This window comes from Spermophilus citellus (assembly GCF_964194105.1).
Source record: "Spermophilus citellus genome assembly, chromosome: 8".
NCBI classification, from domain to species: Eukaryota; Metazoa; Chordata; class Mammalia; order Rodentia; family Sciuridae; genus Spermophilus; species Spermophilus citellus.
The window spans coordinates 51,186,862-51,205,938 of NC_138189.1; the positions used below are offsets into that span (position 1 = coordinate 51,186,862).

General features: G+C 31.0%; 1 protein-coding gene across 9 annotated transcripts in view; it reads right to left on the reverse strand.

The window, feature by feature from the left end:
• Positions 1–19,077, reverse strand: part of EPHA5 (EPH receptor A5) — a gene marked incomplete at its 3' end in the record, with an annotated part of 318,653 nt that overhangs the window by 64,003 nt on the left and 235,573 nt on the right. For 4 of the 9 annotated variants that reach the window (XM_081303958.1, XM_081303956.1, XM_081303953.1 and 1 more), the window contains one exon: positions 1,291–1,356. The exons of the other annotated variants lie outside the window; for them this stretch is intronic. In XM_081303958.1, the coding sequence (XP_081160084.1) occupies positions 1,291–1,356 (66 nt within the window). The remainder of the gene's footprint in view (positions 1–1,290; positions 1,357–19,077) is intronic. 9 annotated transcript variants of the gene reach the window in all.

Below are 19,077 nucleotides of genomic sequence, written 5' to 3' on the forward strand. Positions count from 1 at the left end.
AGTAGAAAAATCACAATGTAAAGTCATTTACATTTTATAGTTTTGCTATTGTCAGATTGCAGTATTTATCTGTTTTGTCACTGAAGCCTCATGCCCAGAAGATATTCCTGTGTGAAGTAAATGATACACAAAAATCTGTGCTTTCATATTAACTTCAAAACTTTTTTTTTCAAATACAAAGCTTTCAAGAGAATGAGAGAAAGATCTTTGATTTGCATCAGCCTGTGTTTTTTTTACTCTTCTTTGATCCAAATATTTCTGGTATCCATTCCACCATTTCTCATCTGTGCACATGTGTGCACACTCATTTACAAAGCTTTTTTAATTCAACAAAAAATTAATAAAACTTAGGGAATATAAGAAACCAATTTAAATGATGTTATGAAAGAAACTCTATAATTCTTTTAAAGGCTTTTTAAAAATTGTTTCTTGATAAATTTTGATAACAAATGAGAACTCGATAAAATAATTCAATGCTTAAGACTCTTTATAAAGGAATTACCTGGAGTACTTCAATTTTTATAAAGTAGCTCAGTAATATGTAGGAATTTCCCAAAACCTAGGATGAGAGTTCTCAGGTCCTATTTTTCCAGTCTACTGTGTTATTGTTATAACCCAGGTATTTCTTAAAAATTTTAACTCATAAATAATTGAGACTATACCATTTAGACACTGATTCCACAAATGTACATATTTTTGTTCAGTGGTATCAAAATAGGAATATCACTTCAAATATCTGAAATAATTTAAGCTTAATAAAATTAGGTAAACCATTTAAAGTTATATGTGGTTTTGTATATCAATGCCACATGTATCCACAATGAGTATGACAATTGAAGATCCCGATTACATTATGGTCATTCCATGTTTCTGGGAGACAGAAAAGGTGATTTAACCTTGACAGAAGTAGTACTGTACTTCCACATGTGATATGGATTATACTGAATGGAACAACAAAAACAGTGACATGTTAAATGTGGAACAGATGCTATAATCTTACAACTTCCTATTTAAAATCAGAATCTCAGTAAAAGCTGCAGAAGAGAACTATGAATGCTTGACATAGGGATGATGTGCTATATGTATAATACTTTAGTTAAAATAATTTGTTGTGATATCACTTATTAGGATTTACCTTTGGGAACCAGTTTCATCTACTTTTTTCACAGATAAAGTGTAACTGGTGTACCAAGTGTCAAAATGTACACAGATGGAGAAAGAAAAGGAATGCTGACAGTAATACATAGAGGTGGACATCACATGGGAGTGAAAGTGGGAGGGAACACTAACCATATTAGGCTTGGATGGGCAACAGCGCACAGGGAAGAAGCCCTCCCACAGCCACATTCGCAGCAACTGAAAAGCAAACAAGAGAGCCCAGGATAAGGAAGAGATCCCACTCCCTCAAATATAGATAAAGACACTGGATTTACTCAAGTGTCTGTCTGCTCATCAAAATAAAAAATCTCTAAATGCATATAGTAAGTTTTTCCACCATGGCTTTCAGTTTAAGAAGCACTTATGGATTTAAGAAATACAGAGTTACATTAGTTATTTTTATCTTACTTAAAATGATTATTCAATAGGAAATATAATGAGCCAACATACTTTAATCAATTGTATGCAATTAAATATATAGATATATAAATAAAGATGTAAGCCCATTTAAACATCTCTTTCCTTAAGAAATTTCCCCAAAATTTACATTTGAAAGTCATTCTAAATAACCTTTTAAATACATGTGTTTCATATAGCATGCAAGTTTCCAGTAATAGGTCTTATTAATTTGACCCACTGATTTCTTATTGCCAGTGGTATTACTTATCACAGCATATTGAAAATTTTATGCTTATGTGACTTCTTCAATCACTTATAGAAGGCTTCCAATTTAAATTTACATTTCAGGTTTTAAAAATGCAACTCTAAATATGTATATTTATACATTTATAGAGCAATAGCTGTATTAAAAAAGCGAGTTGTATATAATCCATTCACTTTTCTGGATATTGTAAAGTACAAGGTTATTTTTAATTTTCCATATATTCATGTTAAAAACTCCAGTAAATACAAAGTTCTCCAATAAAGTGAACTTTATTGATAGAAACCATGAAAACTTATGGCAGAAGTTATTTAGTGCTTCAATGCATTCAGTTTGATTTACTTTTATGAATAGCATTTAAACTGATTTCAAGAGAACTCTAATGTGAACTCAGTAATGATATCATCTCAGTAATGATATACCAGCAGGTATAGGCTTTTGATAAAATTTTTTTTTAACTTTACTTGAAATATATCGACTTTATTTTATATAAAAGAGAAGAAAATAAAATATAAATACCCAATGAATTTGCAAATGTTAATGAAGCCAGACTACTAATTCCAAATCAAATTCCAATGGATCATTTTCAGAGGAAAAGTAGACAATGTTTCATACCTTATTCCCCCAGCATTTGTGATGTTCTAATTTTAAGTCTAAGTATCTGTGGGTTTGGCTGTCACTAAAATGGAATCCTTATAAGCAATAGGGATACTATGACATTATTTTCAATTTTAATACTTATGATAATTCAAAGAAAATGTCAAATAATAATTTGCATTGCAGATATATTAAAAGCAGAGTCATACCATATTAAAATATTAAGATACTATATGAATAGGTAAAACTTTTATAAGATATATAACAATTTTTTTTATATTTACACCTATTTCATTGATGTATTAAGCAATTACTAAAATTGTATTTAAGTTAACTTTATATAGCTTCTGCCTTGTCTTAGCACTCAGATTAGAGGCAGACAAACTATGGCCCATGGGCCCAATCCAGGCCACCATGTGTTTTGGTAAATATAGTTTTACTGGAAGTTTGCCAGTCTCATTAGAAGATGGTTATGGATTCTTCAGTGCTGCTACAGCAGAGTAAAATAGGTGTGACAAAGGCACATGGCCTGCAAAGCTAAAACATTTACCACTTGGCCCTTTAAAAAAAGTTTGACCCTATTTCTTAGAGTGTTAGTTTCTTGGAATGAAGATGATTCCTTGATCTTTTAGGTTTTTTTCATAGTTGAAATGTAATGAATAACCACGTTTTGCCATAATTGTTAATAACAACACAATCATCTCAATTTACTCATATCTACTAACACATACAAGTTTGCACACCTCTGTTAATTATATCCATGAATTCCAACACAATATATTATTACTAATTATTGACAAGTGTACTGATGGGTTTTTAGTAAGAAATTTCCTCATAAAGGACAAACTTGCCTCTGCCTGAGAATTTGCAGTTTATAAACTCATACAGATCTGTGCTTAGAAAAATAACTGCATTGTGATTGGACATTATCTAATAGGATTACTTTCATATTGCTCATCACTCCAATATTCAATTAAAACTTCAATGATTTTAAAAATAATAAGAGCATTCTATTAAATTCTCTTAACTTGAAAAATTATAAGCATTCTGTCTTCAAATTAGTACATACACACATCACACACATTCATTGCCATGCAATTCACTAGAACAACAAATTCACATATTTTAGTCCTAAAGGACCTAAATCTTCTTACCTATAAATAGAATTCTACTTTATTATTTTGATAAAATTTAATCAAAAGACTTAAAGCCATGCAAAATCACTTTTATTTTACCAAACATTGATTTAGGTTTTCCAATGATGCTTTCTTTGGATTGCTTTAAGAGGCTCTGGATAAATCACTGGGAGAAACTTAAGTAACTAGAATATAACTAGACTATGTTTAGTTGAATCTATAAAATAGTGATAAAAATGGATCTTATCGGTTTTGTGAAAAAAAGAATGAGAAATTACTTATAGTGTACTTCGATCAGTTTCCAACCCATCATATATTTTGGAATAAAAATATTAGTTATTACTCTTAATTATATACTCTTTTTTTAGAGAGAGATAAAAGAGAAAGAGAGAGAGATAATTTTTTAATATTTATTTTTTAGTTTTCGGTGGACACAATATCTTTATTTATTTATATGTGGTGTTTAGGATCGAACCCAGCACCCCGCACATGCCAGGCAAGCATGCTTCGGCTTGAGCCACATCCCCAGCCCAATAATATACTCTTAATAATATAATCAATGTAGTAGAATAGATCTTAGAGGAAATGGTTTTTTCATGATCCATATGATATTACCATGCTTAATATTCCCATTTAGAATATAACTCAGCAATTAAAAATAGATCAATTCATATAAATACAAAATGACCAAAGTATCTTAAAAATAAATCATTTCTTTACATTTTCTAAGGATTCAGTGGTCAAAGCATTAACACTTTTTAAGAAAATTAAAAACTTACATTCCTTTTCTGTGAAAATGTAAAGTAGAATAATAACTGCCCAAATAAGCATTTTGGGATAAATTTTGAGGATGCTATTACTATAATACCTCAGCACCAGATGGTATAAAAATATGCTTTCCTTTATCAATAAATATTCAGATATGCACTTGAAAGTGCTTACAAGCATCAGAGATAACAGAAATAGAAACCAAAATGTGCTAGAAATAGCAGCCAATCTAATTTCTGTGAGCTATGGTTCAACACAGGTACATCTGCATTCCCATTAGTTTTTAGCACCTGGAACTCTGTAAGTAACTGCATGCAGTTATAACAAGATCATTATTATCCAAGTTTAAAATAGTTTAGCCCTCAAGATTATCATAAAAAAACAGTTGGTCTTTGTTATTAACAAGATACTTCGGTTTATCCTTCAGAAGATTAAAATATGATAACAGAAGTTTTCTGGACCCAGGAAGATTCAAATGAAATTGTTTAGCCAAACCTTGATCAATATATGTATGAAGTGTGCTAATGTAAGTAAGATAACCTCCCTCCCATGGAAGCAAGGTGATTATACCTCTAGGGAAGAGATTCTCAAACATACTACATCAGAGAAGCAAGACTGCAAGCTGTGGATAAATGATGATTTAATTTCTTAAACAAGTGATCATATAGTGGATAAGTAAAGCAGTAAGATGCCACTAGATAAATGACAGAAAGACAGGAAGAGTAAGTTCACAAAAATACTTTGATTAGGCAGAAAATATTTTCACTATAATTGTTAAAAAGAAGAAAACTAAGACTGTATCATTTACTCATTTTAAAATAAAGCAACAATAAATGATAGACTCAGTACTGAAGAAATCAATGTAGACAGTGCCACACTTGTAAGTGACCAAAGATACTAAAACATATCATGAAACTTTTAGAAAATCATATGGAGCGTCCTCAACTTAACAATAGTTCCACCTTCAATTTTTCAACTATACGGTAGTTCAAAAGCAATACATGCTCAATAGAAATTGTAGTTTAAAGTTTTATTTATTTTTTTCCCAGGTAGTGGTATACTATATGATACTCTCTCAAAACACTGGGCAAGAACATAAGCCAGTTTCCAGTCAGCTCAGTGACCTTGAGGGTAAACAACCAGTACTCTATAGTGTACTTTGGTGCTACTACCTATGATGATGCTCAGTAGGTTAGCTGTGTTAAATACATTTTGAACTTATATTTTCTACTTATAATAGGCTTGTAGAAAAGTCACCTCACTATAAGCAAAGGAACATCTGTACTTCAAAATCTATCAAAGAGTAATAAAAATGTTCTCATACTTTGACATTATTATGTTGCAAAATAAAGACCATGGTGTTTGTAGTCAAACAGTGCAGTCCTGGATATCTCCATTTATTCATGTACACCTTTGAGTAAACTAATTATTGACAAAAGATAATATAATATTATAAACTGTACCAGATAGGGTTGTTTTGAAGAATGACTTCATAATACATGTAAATCTCTCTGTTCTGTCCAGGGTTCACAGTCGGCACTGTGTAAGTTTTTCACTGATATTATTATAATAATATCACACTAGGAAATTATTATAGGGTGCAAACTACATACATGAGGCTAGGCATAGATTTTAAAGGAACTGAATGATCAACAAAATATTTTTTCAATAAAATTATTTTATGGAGTCTATGAAGCAATGAAAAGAAAAATGCTATTATATCAGTTTTCATTAAGGTAAAAAGCAGTTGAAGAAACTTAAATGTATCCAACCTCTGTGAGCTATTTTTGTTGAAGCACATTAATTATCATTATGGCAAGATTTTAAATTTCTCTGATTTCAATTTTTGTGTTATTTTACTTCACAATTCAAAGAAAATTGAACAAAGAATTTAAATAATTCCAATTATGATGCTTGCTGCAATATTTCTCTGTGCCCTACTGATTCTAAAATGACAAAGATTTTAAATGTGTAAATAATATTTACAACAAAAAAACTGGGAATGTTTTTCAATTGTGATACTGACAATGTGAAGTAATTCTTACATTTCTTAAAATGTCTTTTGATGCAAGGCTGCAATGTACTGAATGTCTAAGCCCTCACTCCATTCATATGTTGATGTCCATTCATATGTTGATATCACTTCCTGGTAAAATTAGGAGTTGTAAACTTTGGGAGATGATTAGATTATGAGGCTAGGGTTCTCCTAAATTGGACCAGGGCCCATTGAGAGAGGCCCCTTTCCTGTTCTTCCTTAAGAACACATAGCAAGGAGGCAAGCATCAGCAAACTTGAAAGAGCCCCTACTATGAACCAGATAAACCAAAATCTTTATGTTAGATTTCCCAGCCTCCAGAACTATGAAAAAAAATGAATTTCTGTTGGTTAAAAGTCATCCAGTTTCTGGTATTTTGTTATAGTAGCCTGAATAGACTAACACTTTATTAATATTTAAATTAATTCCTTGACTCTCAGACCTAAGAAATAGAATAACTTTCCTAATGATGCCAGGGTAATACTCCACAGCTATTTTGTTAAGACTGAAAAATGAATAAAAGATGTAATGATAATATATGTGGGGCACAAACTCAACTCTTTCAGCAAACTTTCACTCCAAAGAGTAAAATTGTTCTACCTTATGAGAGAAAGTAATGCTAACTGGTTAAAAAAAAAAAAAAGAAAAAGAAAGATAAAAATTTTTCTTCTCTTTCCTTTCCTCTTCTCTGTTTGTTTTTTTATGAATGTGTTTTTGAGTACCTCAAGATAATGTCACTTCTATAACATGAGCAAGGATTTATTCCTAAAATCCAAAAGATTATATCCATTTATATATGTAATATCCAAGCCCCAGTCTAGGCAAATTGTGATAGTAAATAACAGTTTTTACCTTCTTTCTCAGTTGTCCACCTTCATCTTACTATATTGCATATTACTTCTAACCCATGGTTATGAGAAACCCTACATTAATTTCAAGAACCTTCTACCAAAAACTGAGTACCAGTCCTCTTATATGGGATTTAAGAGGTTAACATTTAGGTGAGATATATTTATATCACACTTTAATTGCTTTTTTCCAAGCAATACTTAAATGATGATTCTCTGCATTTATTTCATTTAATCATTCCACCAGGTAAAGATATTGATACAACTAGAACATGTTACTGAACATGCTAGGTAAAATTTGCTTAATCAAGTTTATATTTCACCTCAAAATAGATTCATTCAATATTATCTGCCTTTTGTAAAATTTTGCAGGAGTAACAGACATAATAATTTTCATTATTAGCAAATATGTACTGAGAATATTTGTAATACTTTTTAAGAATAGAGAAATTATACAACAAAAATGTTCTACCCATACATAATATGCTGTTTCTAGACCTGGCTACAGATTAGAACCAAAAGGAGACATGTTTAAAGATCAAACAAAAAACCAAAGCCAAACAAAGCAAAATAATATCCAAGCATTATGTTAGAACAATTAAATCAGAACATCTTGATCATGGGACTAAAACATCATTGTTTAATGGCTTTTAGTTGATTCTAAATTTTTCTTATATTTCATATCTCAATAGATACTCAATGAATACTTTTATTGAATGATGTCTTACAATCATCTTGGGAGACTTTATTTAATGAATAAAAAGGGAAAGATTTATAATTAACCTATTAATGGTCTACTTAGTAAAAGAAATTATAAAGTAACTGGAGGTGCTTACAAAAAATTTGTTTTCAGGTAAACACTTTAAATAATTATCTTGCAATTTGTTTGCAGGGTTAATTTACATCATCTACAAATGAAGACTGGTTTTTCTAAGTAAATGAAAATTGTGCCCTGATTTCTAGCAATTTAAACAAATTTTCCCTAATATTATCTTTACAGGTTTCTCTTAATTGTAGGCTTTGTGTGCTTCAAGACCTTTTTTTTTTTTTTACTTCAGTATTTCAATATTAGCTACTTGGATTTTCTAGGAGTCATAATAACTCACAAAATAAGAAAAATGTGCAAAATTATCTATATTCAGCATTATCATTTTGCCTTTCTTACGTATTTAACCACTGACTTCAGCAAAATTATTTGAAGGCATACTCAATTTTCTCCACTGAGTTATCAGGAAGAAACCTTCAAGAAGTGGTGAATATTTTATATGAAAGATATTTCTCATATATATATATATATATATATATATATATATATATTTATATATTACATATATGCCTCATGAATATCATGATAAACCTGTTTGTGCTAAGATGTTTCAGTTTTAATTTTTTAAATTTATTTATATCATATATGTATATAATTACACATCTTTACACATAACAATCCTATTTGAAACCCATGGTCTCATTAACGGTAGGAGACACCCTATCATTAAGTTACATTCCCAGCCCTACAAGAGCCAATTCTAATTAGAAAGGTGTATTTTCTTCTCTGATCTCCCCATAAATACCTTTCAAAATTATAGAATTCCTGGAAATTATATAATTGGCTATTCAACAATAGGTTGAAAAAGAGATACATCTACTCAGAAGAATCTTTACCATTAGCTCTAGAAAAACAAAATCACCACCACAAATACTACTACCACTTCCACTATAACCAAAGCAAATTTTAAAATCTGAAACATATTTTTAAAATCTTATCTTTTTTATATTAGGCAGGAGTAGTATAGAGAAAAATCTATAGTATAAAACTTAGTGATGACGGGAGAGCTCCCTCTGAAGTTTTGAGAGATGGTAGAATACCTACACTATTTTAGAATGCTCTTTTATACTCTATCGTGTATGCCAATTAACTTCCTTATTTTTAAAAAATCAGTTCATATATGAGAAAGTTCATGCCAGTAATGAAGGAATGGGTTATGAGGTTGGGGAGTGTCACAGGAGATGCTGTGGAAGGCCTTGCAGGCTGGACTAAGGACTCAGAAAACCACATATACCATATGCATCCCTGTCTATATGCCTTCACCATCAGATCCTCTCAACCAACTCTTAAATTTTCTCTTCATCCTCAAGGTACAGCTCATATTTACTTTTTCTATCACAATACTTTTGTATTTGTTCAGGCAGAGATATCACATCTCATATTCTTAATCTGTTTTTCTTAATTTGTTCTAAATACTCAGAGTATTTAGTAGAACCTAGATCAGGAAGCCCAACCTTTGCAGCAATAAAATCAAATGGTGGAGACTTAATTAATAACTGCAGTTTCCTTACTTTTTGTCTCTTACATCCAAATTTAGGACTAACCAAAAGAAGCCAAATCACTCAGGAAGTCCTCTTTCTAGCCAACCCACTTTCACTTTTCCCATTCTAAAACCCTCCTATCAGGGCATGCTTGAAGCCTTCCCTTTTTTTCTATTTTAAAGCCTTTCCACTATTCTGGCTGTTCTGAGTGTCTGCCAAATATAAATGATGCTGGCTGAGATCCTTCTACAGCAAGCTCTGAAAAAATTGCTTGTGTTTCTTTTCATTTGAATAGTTGCAGTTTGTTTTTACAGAAGAGATAATCTTTACTAGCTACACAAAAGAAAAAATGCATGGATTCACCTTTACAGCCAACCATCTTAGTTTTTTTCTAGTCAAATAATAGTACTGAAAAAGCGCATACTGATTCAGGTATTTTGTTCTGTTTTCTCAATAGGTTAATGCCCACAATGAGCAAACACCAAGTATCTCCATTTCTAGGAGCCTAAAATTACTATAAGCTTCTTCCATGAAACTTTTTCTTTCCCAAGCATGTGATAGCTGAATGTAGTCTATCAGACTGTCACTGATGCCTCTTGGAGGAAAGCATGTGACTAGCATGATGAACCTGTTTGGGCTCAGCTATTTTAGTTTTTAATTTATTTTAAGAAAAGTAAAAAGAAAAAGTGAAGGCAAAGGTGCAAAAATGTGATACTTGTTTTTTTCATATCTTAAAAAAGAGACTATTTATAAACACAGCAATGATAAATTTTTTTGTTTAATTCACTTGTCAATTAAAGGTATGAGTGGATCCTAAAAGAGAAGAAAACCAAATATATCAAAGAAATAAGCCAATTGTGTAATTTCTAATGTTTCTCACTTCTTTCATTATGATCATGCAATATTTTCCTATATTTGAATTATGTTTATCAGCAGTAAACTTTTAAGGTGGAGAAACTGCATGGACTAAGGTTTTAATTTAACTATTTAACTCCCAAATAATAAAAAATAATTGTGGTTGTACAATAAAATGATAAAAATACAAAATGTTGTACTTTTGATAATCATAAGAGAATTGAATATATTAGGAGAATGATTTAAAAGAAAGCTAAATGTTACATTTTCATACTAATCTATTAAATTTCATATAAGTATATTTTGTTTATTAGTACTGGTTAGGAATATTAAAATAACAAATTCTGGTAATGGCCATAGGTGTTTAAAATTAAATATTATAATGGTATTAAATTTAAACAATTTTAGTATGATATTAATATATATAACCTAATGGTGATTAATTATGAATACAATTGCTTTATACATGTAATTGTGCATAAATGATGTATGTATAAGTAGTCACAAAAATGTACCTATATAAAATATTTATAGTTTTAACTATAAAATCCCCAATAGGAATTCATCTGATTGTACATTGAAGAATATTTATACATCATATTTAGGCTCGTATGAAATTGGAACTATCAGATAGATTAGCAAAGTAACTTTGATACCCCAGAGCCCATACATTGATCAATATCTCTATACATACTACTTTAGTTTATGCTACTGGTCAGATCCAGGAAGAGTTCCCAAACAGTGATAAACAGGTAATGACATAAGTCTGTGGAAAATATCAGTGTGAATCCTCAACAATAAAAAATTAACATTTTTTATGTCATACAAAAAAAATGTATTACTAAAATGCAAATAAAACTGGACCTTTCTAATGATATATCTTTACTACATGAAGTGCTAAGATCCCATCAGATTTACTGGGGAAAGATCAATACATGCAATTGACAAAACAGGCAATAAAATAACAAATGACAATACTTGTTTGCTTATATATTAATGAACCTATTAAATCTCAAAAATAAAAAGACAAGCAATTAAAAATGCAGAACCATTTTTCACTTATTAAATTAGTGAAGACTGACTAGGCTGTGAACTACCAGTTAATGGCATGCCCTGTTGAATGTTAATTGAAATAATGACTTAGAAAGGTCATTTGTCAGTATATGTCAATGATTTTAAAAATATACATGTACACTGACCCTTTCTTTGAATTATATGAATCTGTTCTGAGGATATTAAAGAAAGAAGTAATAAAATACAAAAGAGCCCTCTAAAATAACAAAGATGTGAGAAAATGAGAAATGCTAGTTATCAAGGAGGCATTAAATTTTTGCTTTTAAAACATTTTCAGTTACTCAGGTAATTTTTTCACAATGTTAAGTTAAAACTAGAAAACAAAACTATACATAATATCTTAATTATATGTGAGAAAATATTTATGTTGATTGCTTCTGGAGGTATGTGTATGATTGATTTTCTTTCTACATTTTCTCTTGTATTATTTTATGATTTTTAATGAGAAAATATCTAAAATAAAATAAAAACCAGAAAGAAATTAGATAATCAGCTTAATCATGTCAACTTTATAAAATGCAATGCTAAAAACATTGAAAGTTATAGGAAGTAAAATTTTAGAGGAAATGGGAGCAGCAGGATGACTTCATAATATCAGAAAACCTGGAGATTAATTTAAGGAGGTGGCCATTCATCATACCTTTAAAGATATATTGTAACTCAAAGGAAGCAATCAAGGTACAATCTGATACCATATTGGGGGTTATAGGAGATACAATGCAATGAGTGGGTGCACAGAAGCAGAACTGACAGTGATTTTCACTTGGTGTACATGGCATACTGAGATCATCCCCTGATAGAGTTTTAAGCTTGAAGATGCTGGAGCAGGATCCAATGATCCTGGATTTGGCAAACTGATTAGATAGAACAAATGATCTAAGCCTGGAAGTCTCAATCTAGAAATTTCAGTAGAAAGAAAGAACTCCTCTCCATATTAATTTTTTAGACTAAAATTAAAAAGGTACAAGACTTGGGCAGAAATAAATTGGGCAGTAAAGCAGAATTCTACTTAGAATCAACATCAACATGTCTTTATTGAGACTAGAGAATATTATACAATGGTACAGACTTGGGAGAATTAATTATAAATTGTTTAGACTCTGGGAATGGTCTGTTCTATCCTGGACCACTGCTTTCCAAATTACTAGAGAGGAGGTGAATTTTATAGATAACTATGTGCACATTTGAAATAGGTAGAATAGGATTACATCAGAAAAAAATAGATATAGCAGTGTTCTTAAGACAGCTAAAGAAAATGTAAGAAACAGGCCTTTTTCTGACTTTGGGCAATCCCAACTTGTCAACCTGATAATATCTTGCCTTCCAGAATGGAAACAGGGTACAGGAAGTAGTTAAGATAAACAAACATCAACAGCCAAAACTACAATATCCTCCCAACTGTATTTCTTAAATTTCTTGCCTTTCAATTTATACTGGCCCAAGAGAACTTCATTGTTTATTGTTTTTTGTTGTTGTTGTTGTTTTTGTTTTTTTTTTTTACTTTCTGTACATTGTGATATTAAAAACAATCTTTAAAAACTTTCCTCATCAGGGAAAGACTACCCCTCCCAGGGTAGCCAATTCTCAGAGGTAGCAAAAAGCTTAGTCAGGAGCATGCTTTTGATATGTAAATCTATCAGTCTGGACCTACACTTCCCTTTGTGTGTCTGGGATCCTATATTCCTCCCCCTTAAGCATTCTGGGTTCAGGTTCAAGGCAATTAGAAGCAATTAGAGACATCATTCTGAGCCAAAGTCTGCCAAAATTATTCAAACTAGCCAATCATAAACTATTTACCCTGCTTTTGCCTTGACTTTCCTACTGAAACTCTAGTAAAGTCTCTGGCCAACACTTTCCTCTCACTTCTATGTTCTGCCTTATGGTCACAGTCTAGTGTTTCTTGTGGTCCTCCAAGCCATGCTGTGCCTTCTGTTTCAAGGATCTGTGAGCCTTCATTTACTTTGTTTTCTTGAGCTTCATTTGTGTTTCCTCTTCTGACCACATTTGATTGACATCACATGAAAGACCCCAGGACAAGAACTCAACAATCACTATTATGGATATGTGGATTCCAATGCTAGACCTTACAAACAGGAAAAAAAAAAAAAAAAAAAAAAATATATATATATATATATATATATATATATATATATATAATTAAAAAAATAGGAGTGAAGGAGGCACTAAATAATAATGAAAACCAACTAATTGACTGTGATCTGTAATACTTGTGGTTGCAAGAGATTGGGACAATATATAGAGACTATTGAGAGCAAATACATGTTGAAGATCAAATGAGTGAAAGTGTGCCATTCTTTTCTGAGAGAGTAATATGTCTGAAGAGTAAGAAACAGTAATGAGAGACAGTAATGGATTTTGCTAAGCAACATCATTGGGATCTAGCAGGTTTAGTAGCATTGTAACTATCACAGCCACCAGTTGCATCTGAAGTCAGTCCTCCTGCATTACATAATTAAGAATTCAGCTACTGGAAAATGAGTTGCTAATCTATTAGAAACATTCATTTGCTTTTTGGTTCATGTGAGGTCTTTTGAGAACAGATTTTGAACACTTGTGGCTTTTAGCTGGTGTTCAAAATCATTTGGAACACTTCACTCTATTTCTCAGTAATGAGTATACAAGACATGGCTCAGGAAATCAACTACTCTCTTTTGTTGAATAGATGTACTACCTTTTGGCATAGGGCAGTGATATTGATTTTCACTATGGAGCTGGGTATCAGGTTCCTGTGAGAGACTGTGAAATTGTGGCCTCCAAGAGATGTAATGAAATTCCCAGAAACCTGGCAGGTCTTTTGCCAGAGCCCAGCATCTTCTGGCATGCTTGCCTGCTCTCTATTTCAGATGGGGATCACATTCTTTTAGAAAAGGAGCTTTGGGCAAATAGAGCTTTAGATAAAAAGTGTATTTTGTTCTTGTGGTTTAGGCTTTTCACTTGCAGTTTGTTTTGTACTAGTTGAAATCTATGAGTCTCTAGATATTTTTACTAAAATAATTTGCATCTTTGCACATCAATGATATTGATTGCCTATTGTCTCCTGTACCATACAATTTTTCCAGTGAAATGTTGACCTCAATATAATTCCTGAGAGTTACAGAGATGATATATGTTTGATCTGTGAGAAATTGCAGGTGGGATATTCAATAGTCTTGAGCAATTGAGCCAGTAACCCTCTTAGGTTCTGTTTCCTAGGATGGTTTGCTTCCCACAGTGGGCAATTAGTTGTTGCTATGCTCCTAGCCTTCCTGGCATTACTTTGCCCTGATCCCCACTTGCCAGTCATTAATAAATTATGATCTGCTCTCTAATTATTTTTGATTCCGAGCCTTTGAAGAAAAAAGCATGTAATCATGAGAAAATAGACGGGATAACAACTCTCAAATTTCAAATCAATACACACGTCTGGATTTATTACAGTTTTCTAAAGTCACATCTATTGCTAATTCATAAACCACTGAGATTTACTTTTAATGAGCTCTTTTCTAAACCCAGTGATTTGCTGTGTGATTACCAATATTTATTATTATTTTAAAATAAAATAGTACCATAAAATCTTTTCATAGAACATATTTTATTACTAAAACTTATCAAGTTCGGAATCTACATAATTCTTGCTGAGTTACTGAAGTTAAATACATCAGTGTATTTATGGTACTTTTCAAATGAAGAGAATCAGTAAAAAAATTACAAATATTTCTACTTACATCAGTATTTATAAAAGCCACTGCTGTTTGGTAACATTAGGTGAAACATGTTTTAGAATGTCTACATGTCAAACAAAGAACATCATAAGCTAAGGAAGATTTCTAAACTCCTATACTTATTGAAATCAAAAAATTTCTTTTGTGACGACATGATGTATTACTATTTAGGAAGAATACATATATTGGGGTGGGAGAACCTAGTATGCTTATGTTAAGAATTCCAAAGTTTTTCAATTTTATATTAATAGAAAAAAGATTAATAAGAAAAAATGAACAAATCATGTCAAATGGAGATTGATGCACAGTTCATCTTTAATTTGGTAATATGAAATATTCATTCAATTAGGTTTTGTAGGAGAGCCACAGAAGGTTTTATCCTCTAAGTACTTACTGGTGGACAGAAGGAAGAAGATATTTATGAAAAGCCCAGTAATTTGTGGTTGAAAATGTTAAAAATTCTATGAGGAATACTGATATTGTTCTAAGACTTTAGTGGAAGGAGAAAATGCTTTGACTAAAGGTATTGAGGAAGGCTTTAGGTTAGAAGTAATAGTTTTATGGGTCTTGACATGTGGGCAAGGTTTAAGTACTGAGAAATGCCAGGAAGCTAGTTCCAATTGCACAGCAGCCACCTAGATCTATCAGTGATTGGCACCTAGATCTATCAGTGACTGTACTTTTAATTTTTTTTTTAATCTCTCGAACTATTCAGCTACTTGTTCTATCATTCTCTTTCCTGTGGTTCTCTTGGGCAAAGGAGTTAGGCAGCAGGAAGAGCTAAGGCAGGGATGGTAAATTAGGACCTTACTTAAAATAATCAAGGAAGAGCAAAAAGATAATTTTGTCAGCTATAAATCGGAGACAGAAATAGAGTACTGAGCCATGGCATAGTTGTGAAATATATGTAAAATCCTTAGAACAGTACCTTGTAGTAGGTCATGCATAATTGATGTTAGACTATACTTATTATTGTTAACATTATTACCCTGCCACTTGCATTAAAGGGGATTCTCTGAAGGTTTAGGAATAATTTATTCCCTTTAAAAAGCACTTGCTTAAGAAAGTGTGATACTTTACTATCAGATGGAGGCAGAGCTCTGGCATTTGCCTAATTAAGCATTCAAAACACCTGCATAATTATTTTATTCAGGTTCAAATGAACTTAAAAAATGTTTCCTTGGCCAAGAAATTTTACTCTCAAACCATTTTTTTTTCTTTAAAATGCAAGCTGTTCAAGGTATATAATCAGAAATCAAATATTTCTCAAAGTAGAGCAGACCATAATTTTGGACAAAATTGAAAAAATGTTACCATAAAAAGAATTACTGCAATTTTATTGAAAAATTCTTTTCATTAGCCCCATTTAATTGTGTTCTTTGAAATTCCTTCAACACATAAAACTACTACAATAAAATTACAATACAATAAAATTCCATTTTGAGGAAAGGACATTACTTTTTTATTCTCAGTGCACAAGTTTTATTTAGGTGTTCATATATAATAGGTGCTCAATAAATCTGGGTAATGGATGATTATGAAGAACATGCCACTTACATCTGTTTTAATTGAAAGAACTTGAAATAACAAGATGTTTTAATTCAACGGACTTGAAATAATTTTAAAAGACAAAATGTTAACATTATATTCAAGTAATAAAAAAAAGGAATCAATGTTTTATATAAAACTACTTGTTTAAAACAATTTCTGACATGGTTGACATAATCTCCAAATACAATGTCTGTGGGCTTCTGATGAATTTTTGCCCCAGGAAACTATGAGATATTTCAATGGAATGATTTTCTATTATTGAATGGGAAACAGAGGGAGATAGGAGTTAGCAGTTTAAGTCCAAGTACAGGATCTGAACATGACTAGGACAAACAAGGGAAAATTATTTGCCTACAGAATAATATTCTTATAGGCATTAAGCCACCTTCCAGGCTAAAGTTATTGTGTTGGAAATATCATAGCATAAAAATCACACAAGAGAAGTCTTAAAATCATGTCTAAGGACAAGCAATAAAAAGAAATCCTTCTTTCTCCACTTCATAAGCTGTTTATTGTTTGTTTTATTTTTGTTGTTTCCAATTTGAAGATTAGAAAAATCTTGAAGTGTTTTCTCTTTATGTGCAAGAGCATAGACAAACATAGGTGGGAGTACATGTGTGTAATCTGTGTGTATTTTGCCTCTGAGTATATCTGTGAAATTAATTGAAAACAAAGATCAAACTTTGAAATTTTCTTAGGGTATAATGAAATTCACAAACAGGATAAATAAGGGATCAGAAACACAATATTAGAAAATGTTTAATCCCATAAAGTCTATATCAAGTAAGTTTCAAGGAAGAAATCTCTTCCCTACACTAGAAGGTATTTTAATTTTTGTATTTTCTAATTCCTTTTAATATGAGTTTTATGTTAGAATAAGGAACATCTAGTAATCAATATTCAGAATGTAAACCTTCAGCTTGATATACAAACACAGAGAAAAAAAGTAAATCTAATTGAAGGAAATAAAAAGAAAGGGGAAGATACAGCAAAACCCTCTTTCAAAAATTTAATTAGAAGACTGAGGAGATGAGAATCTAAGAGAAACTGGTTGACTAAACAAATTATATACATATATACAGATATACATATGTATATATATAATAGTGTATCTAAAAGGACAAAAACCCACCAAATTAGGATATAAGAAACTTACCAATGTTCAAGGTCAATACCAATAAAAGAGAAAGATCAAAGAACAATTACAACATGCTGAACATATCAAGAGGTTTAATTTGTAATCATCCTAGGGTGATTAGACATAGTTTGTTGAGGCCTTGTCAAATGTTTTGCAATCTCATGAAAAAAAATTAAAAATTAATGGGAAAGAAAGTTGTGAAAAGAAAATTTTGAACTCTACCAAAAGTGCTTTTAAGCAAGACTTAAAACTTTAAAAGAGATGATCACTTTGCCATTTTTCAAAATTAGACATTCTTCATCAAGATTAATACTTGTCTATGTTGTATTGAACTGCATCTAGGTAGGAAGATTCCCTAAGCACTTAAACACAATCATCTTAAGCCTAAAAAAGATTAGAAAAATCCTAAATTTTATTTATTTTTCATCCTTGAGTATATTTTAGAATTTTATAAAGTTGATCTTTTTCTTTGAAATAGATTAGTTCTACATTATTCAAGCTATAATAGCCTACAATTATTATTTCTTTGGTCTGAATAAAGATACAAGTTGTCAGTGAATATGTATATTCAAGAAATATCTTCTGTGGGCTCAAACGGTGCTATAAATTGTCAATGAATGTAACATAAAAGTGATATCAGTTTTTTCTATATATTACAATGAAAATAAGTTATTTATATTACAAATGAAAAATCAGATTATTTTTGATTAAAAATATATTACTTAGAGGCAAATACCTGATTGTGTTATCTTATTCGAGAGACTAAAAGTGGATATTTCAAAGAAAGAAGATAGTCTTCATGTCATTATTTTTATACGTATGTATGTTTATCAGTCATGATTTAGGAGAGAGAGGAAGAAACATAAATAATTCCACAACCTTAGACCTTTAATAGGGAAGGAAGTTGTCAATAATTTGCTAGAACTCAGGTTTCCCAAATTTGTATTAGGTTTTGGCCATATTTTCATTTAGTTTTCCTTTTATTTGATAAATGTTAACTGAGTTAATTGAGAAAAATCTAGGTAGTACAAGGTGGCTAAGAGTATGTCCAGACAAAAATTCCAGTTCATTACCTTAAGTGAAACTGGGAAAGTCCTCAAAGAACCATATCATTGAGGTTTGGAATAAGTGTATGTATATAATACAATTTTCCATGAAAAGTAACTACAATAGCACAGACATGTCTATCATACCACAACTTCTCCTTAAAATCCAAAAATGTACATT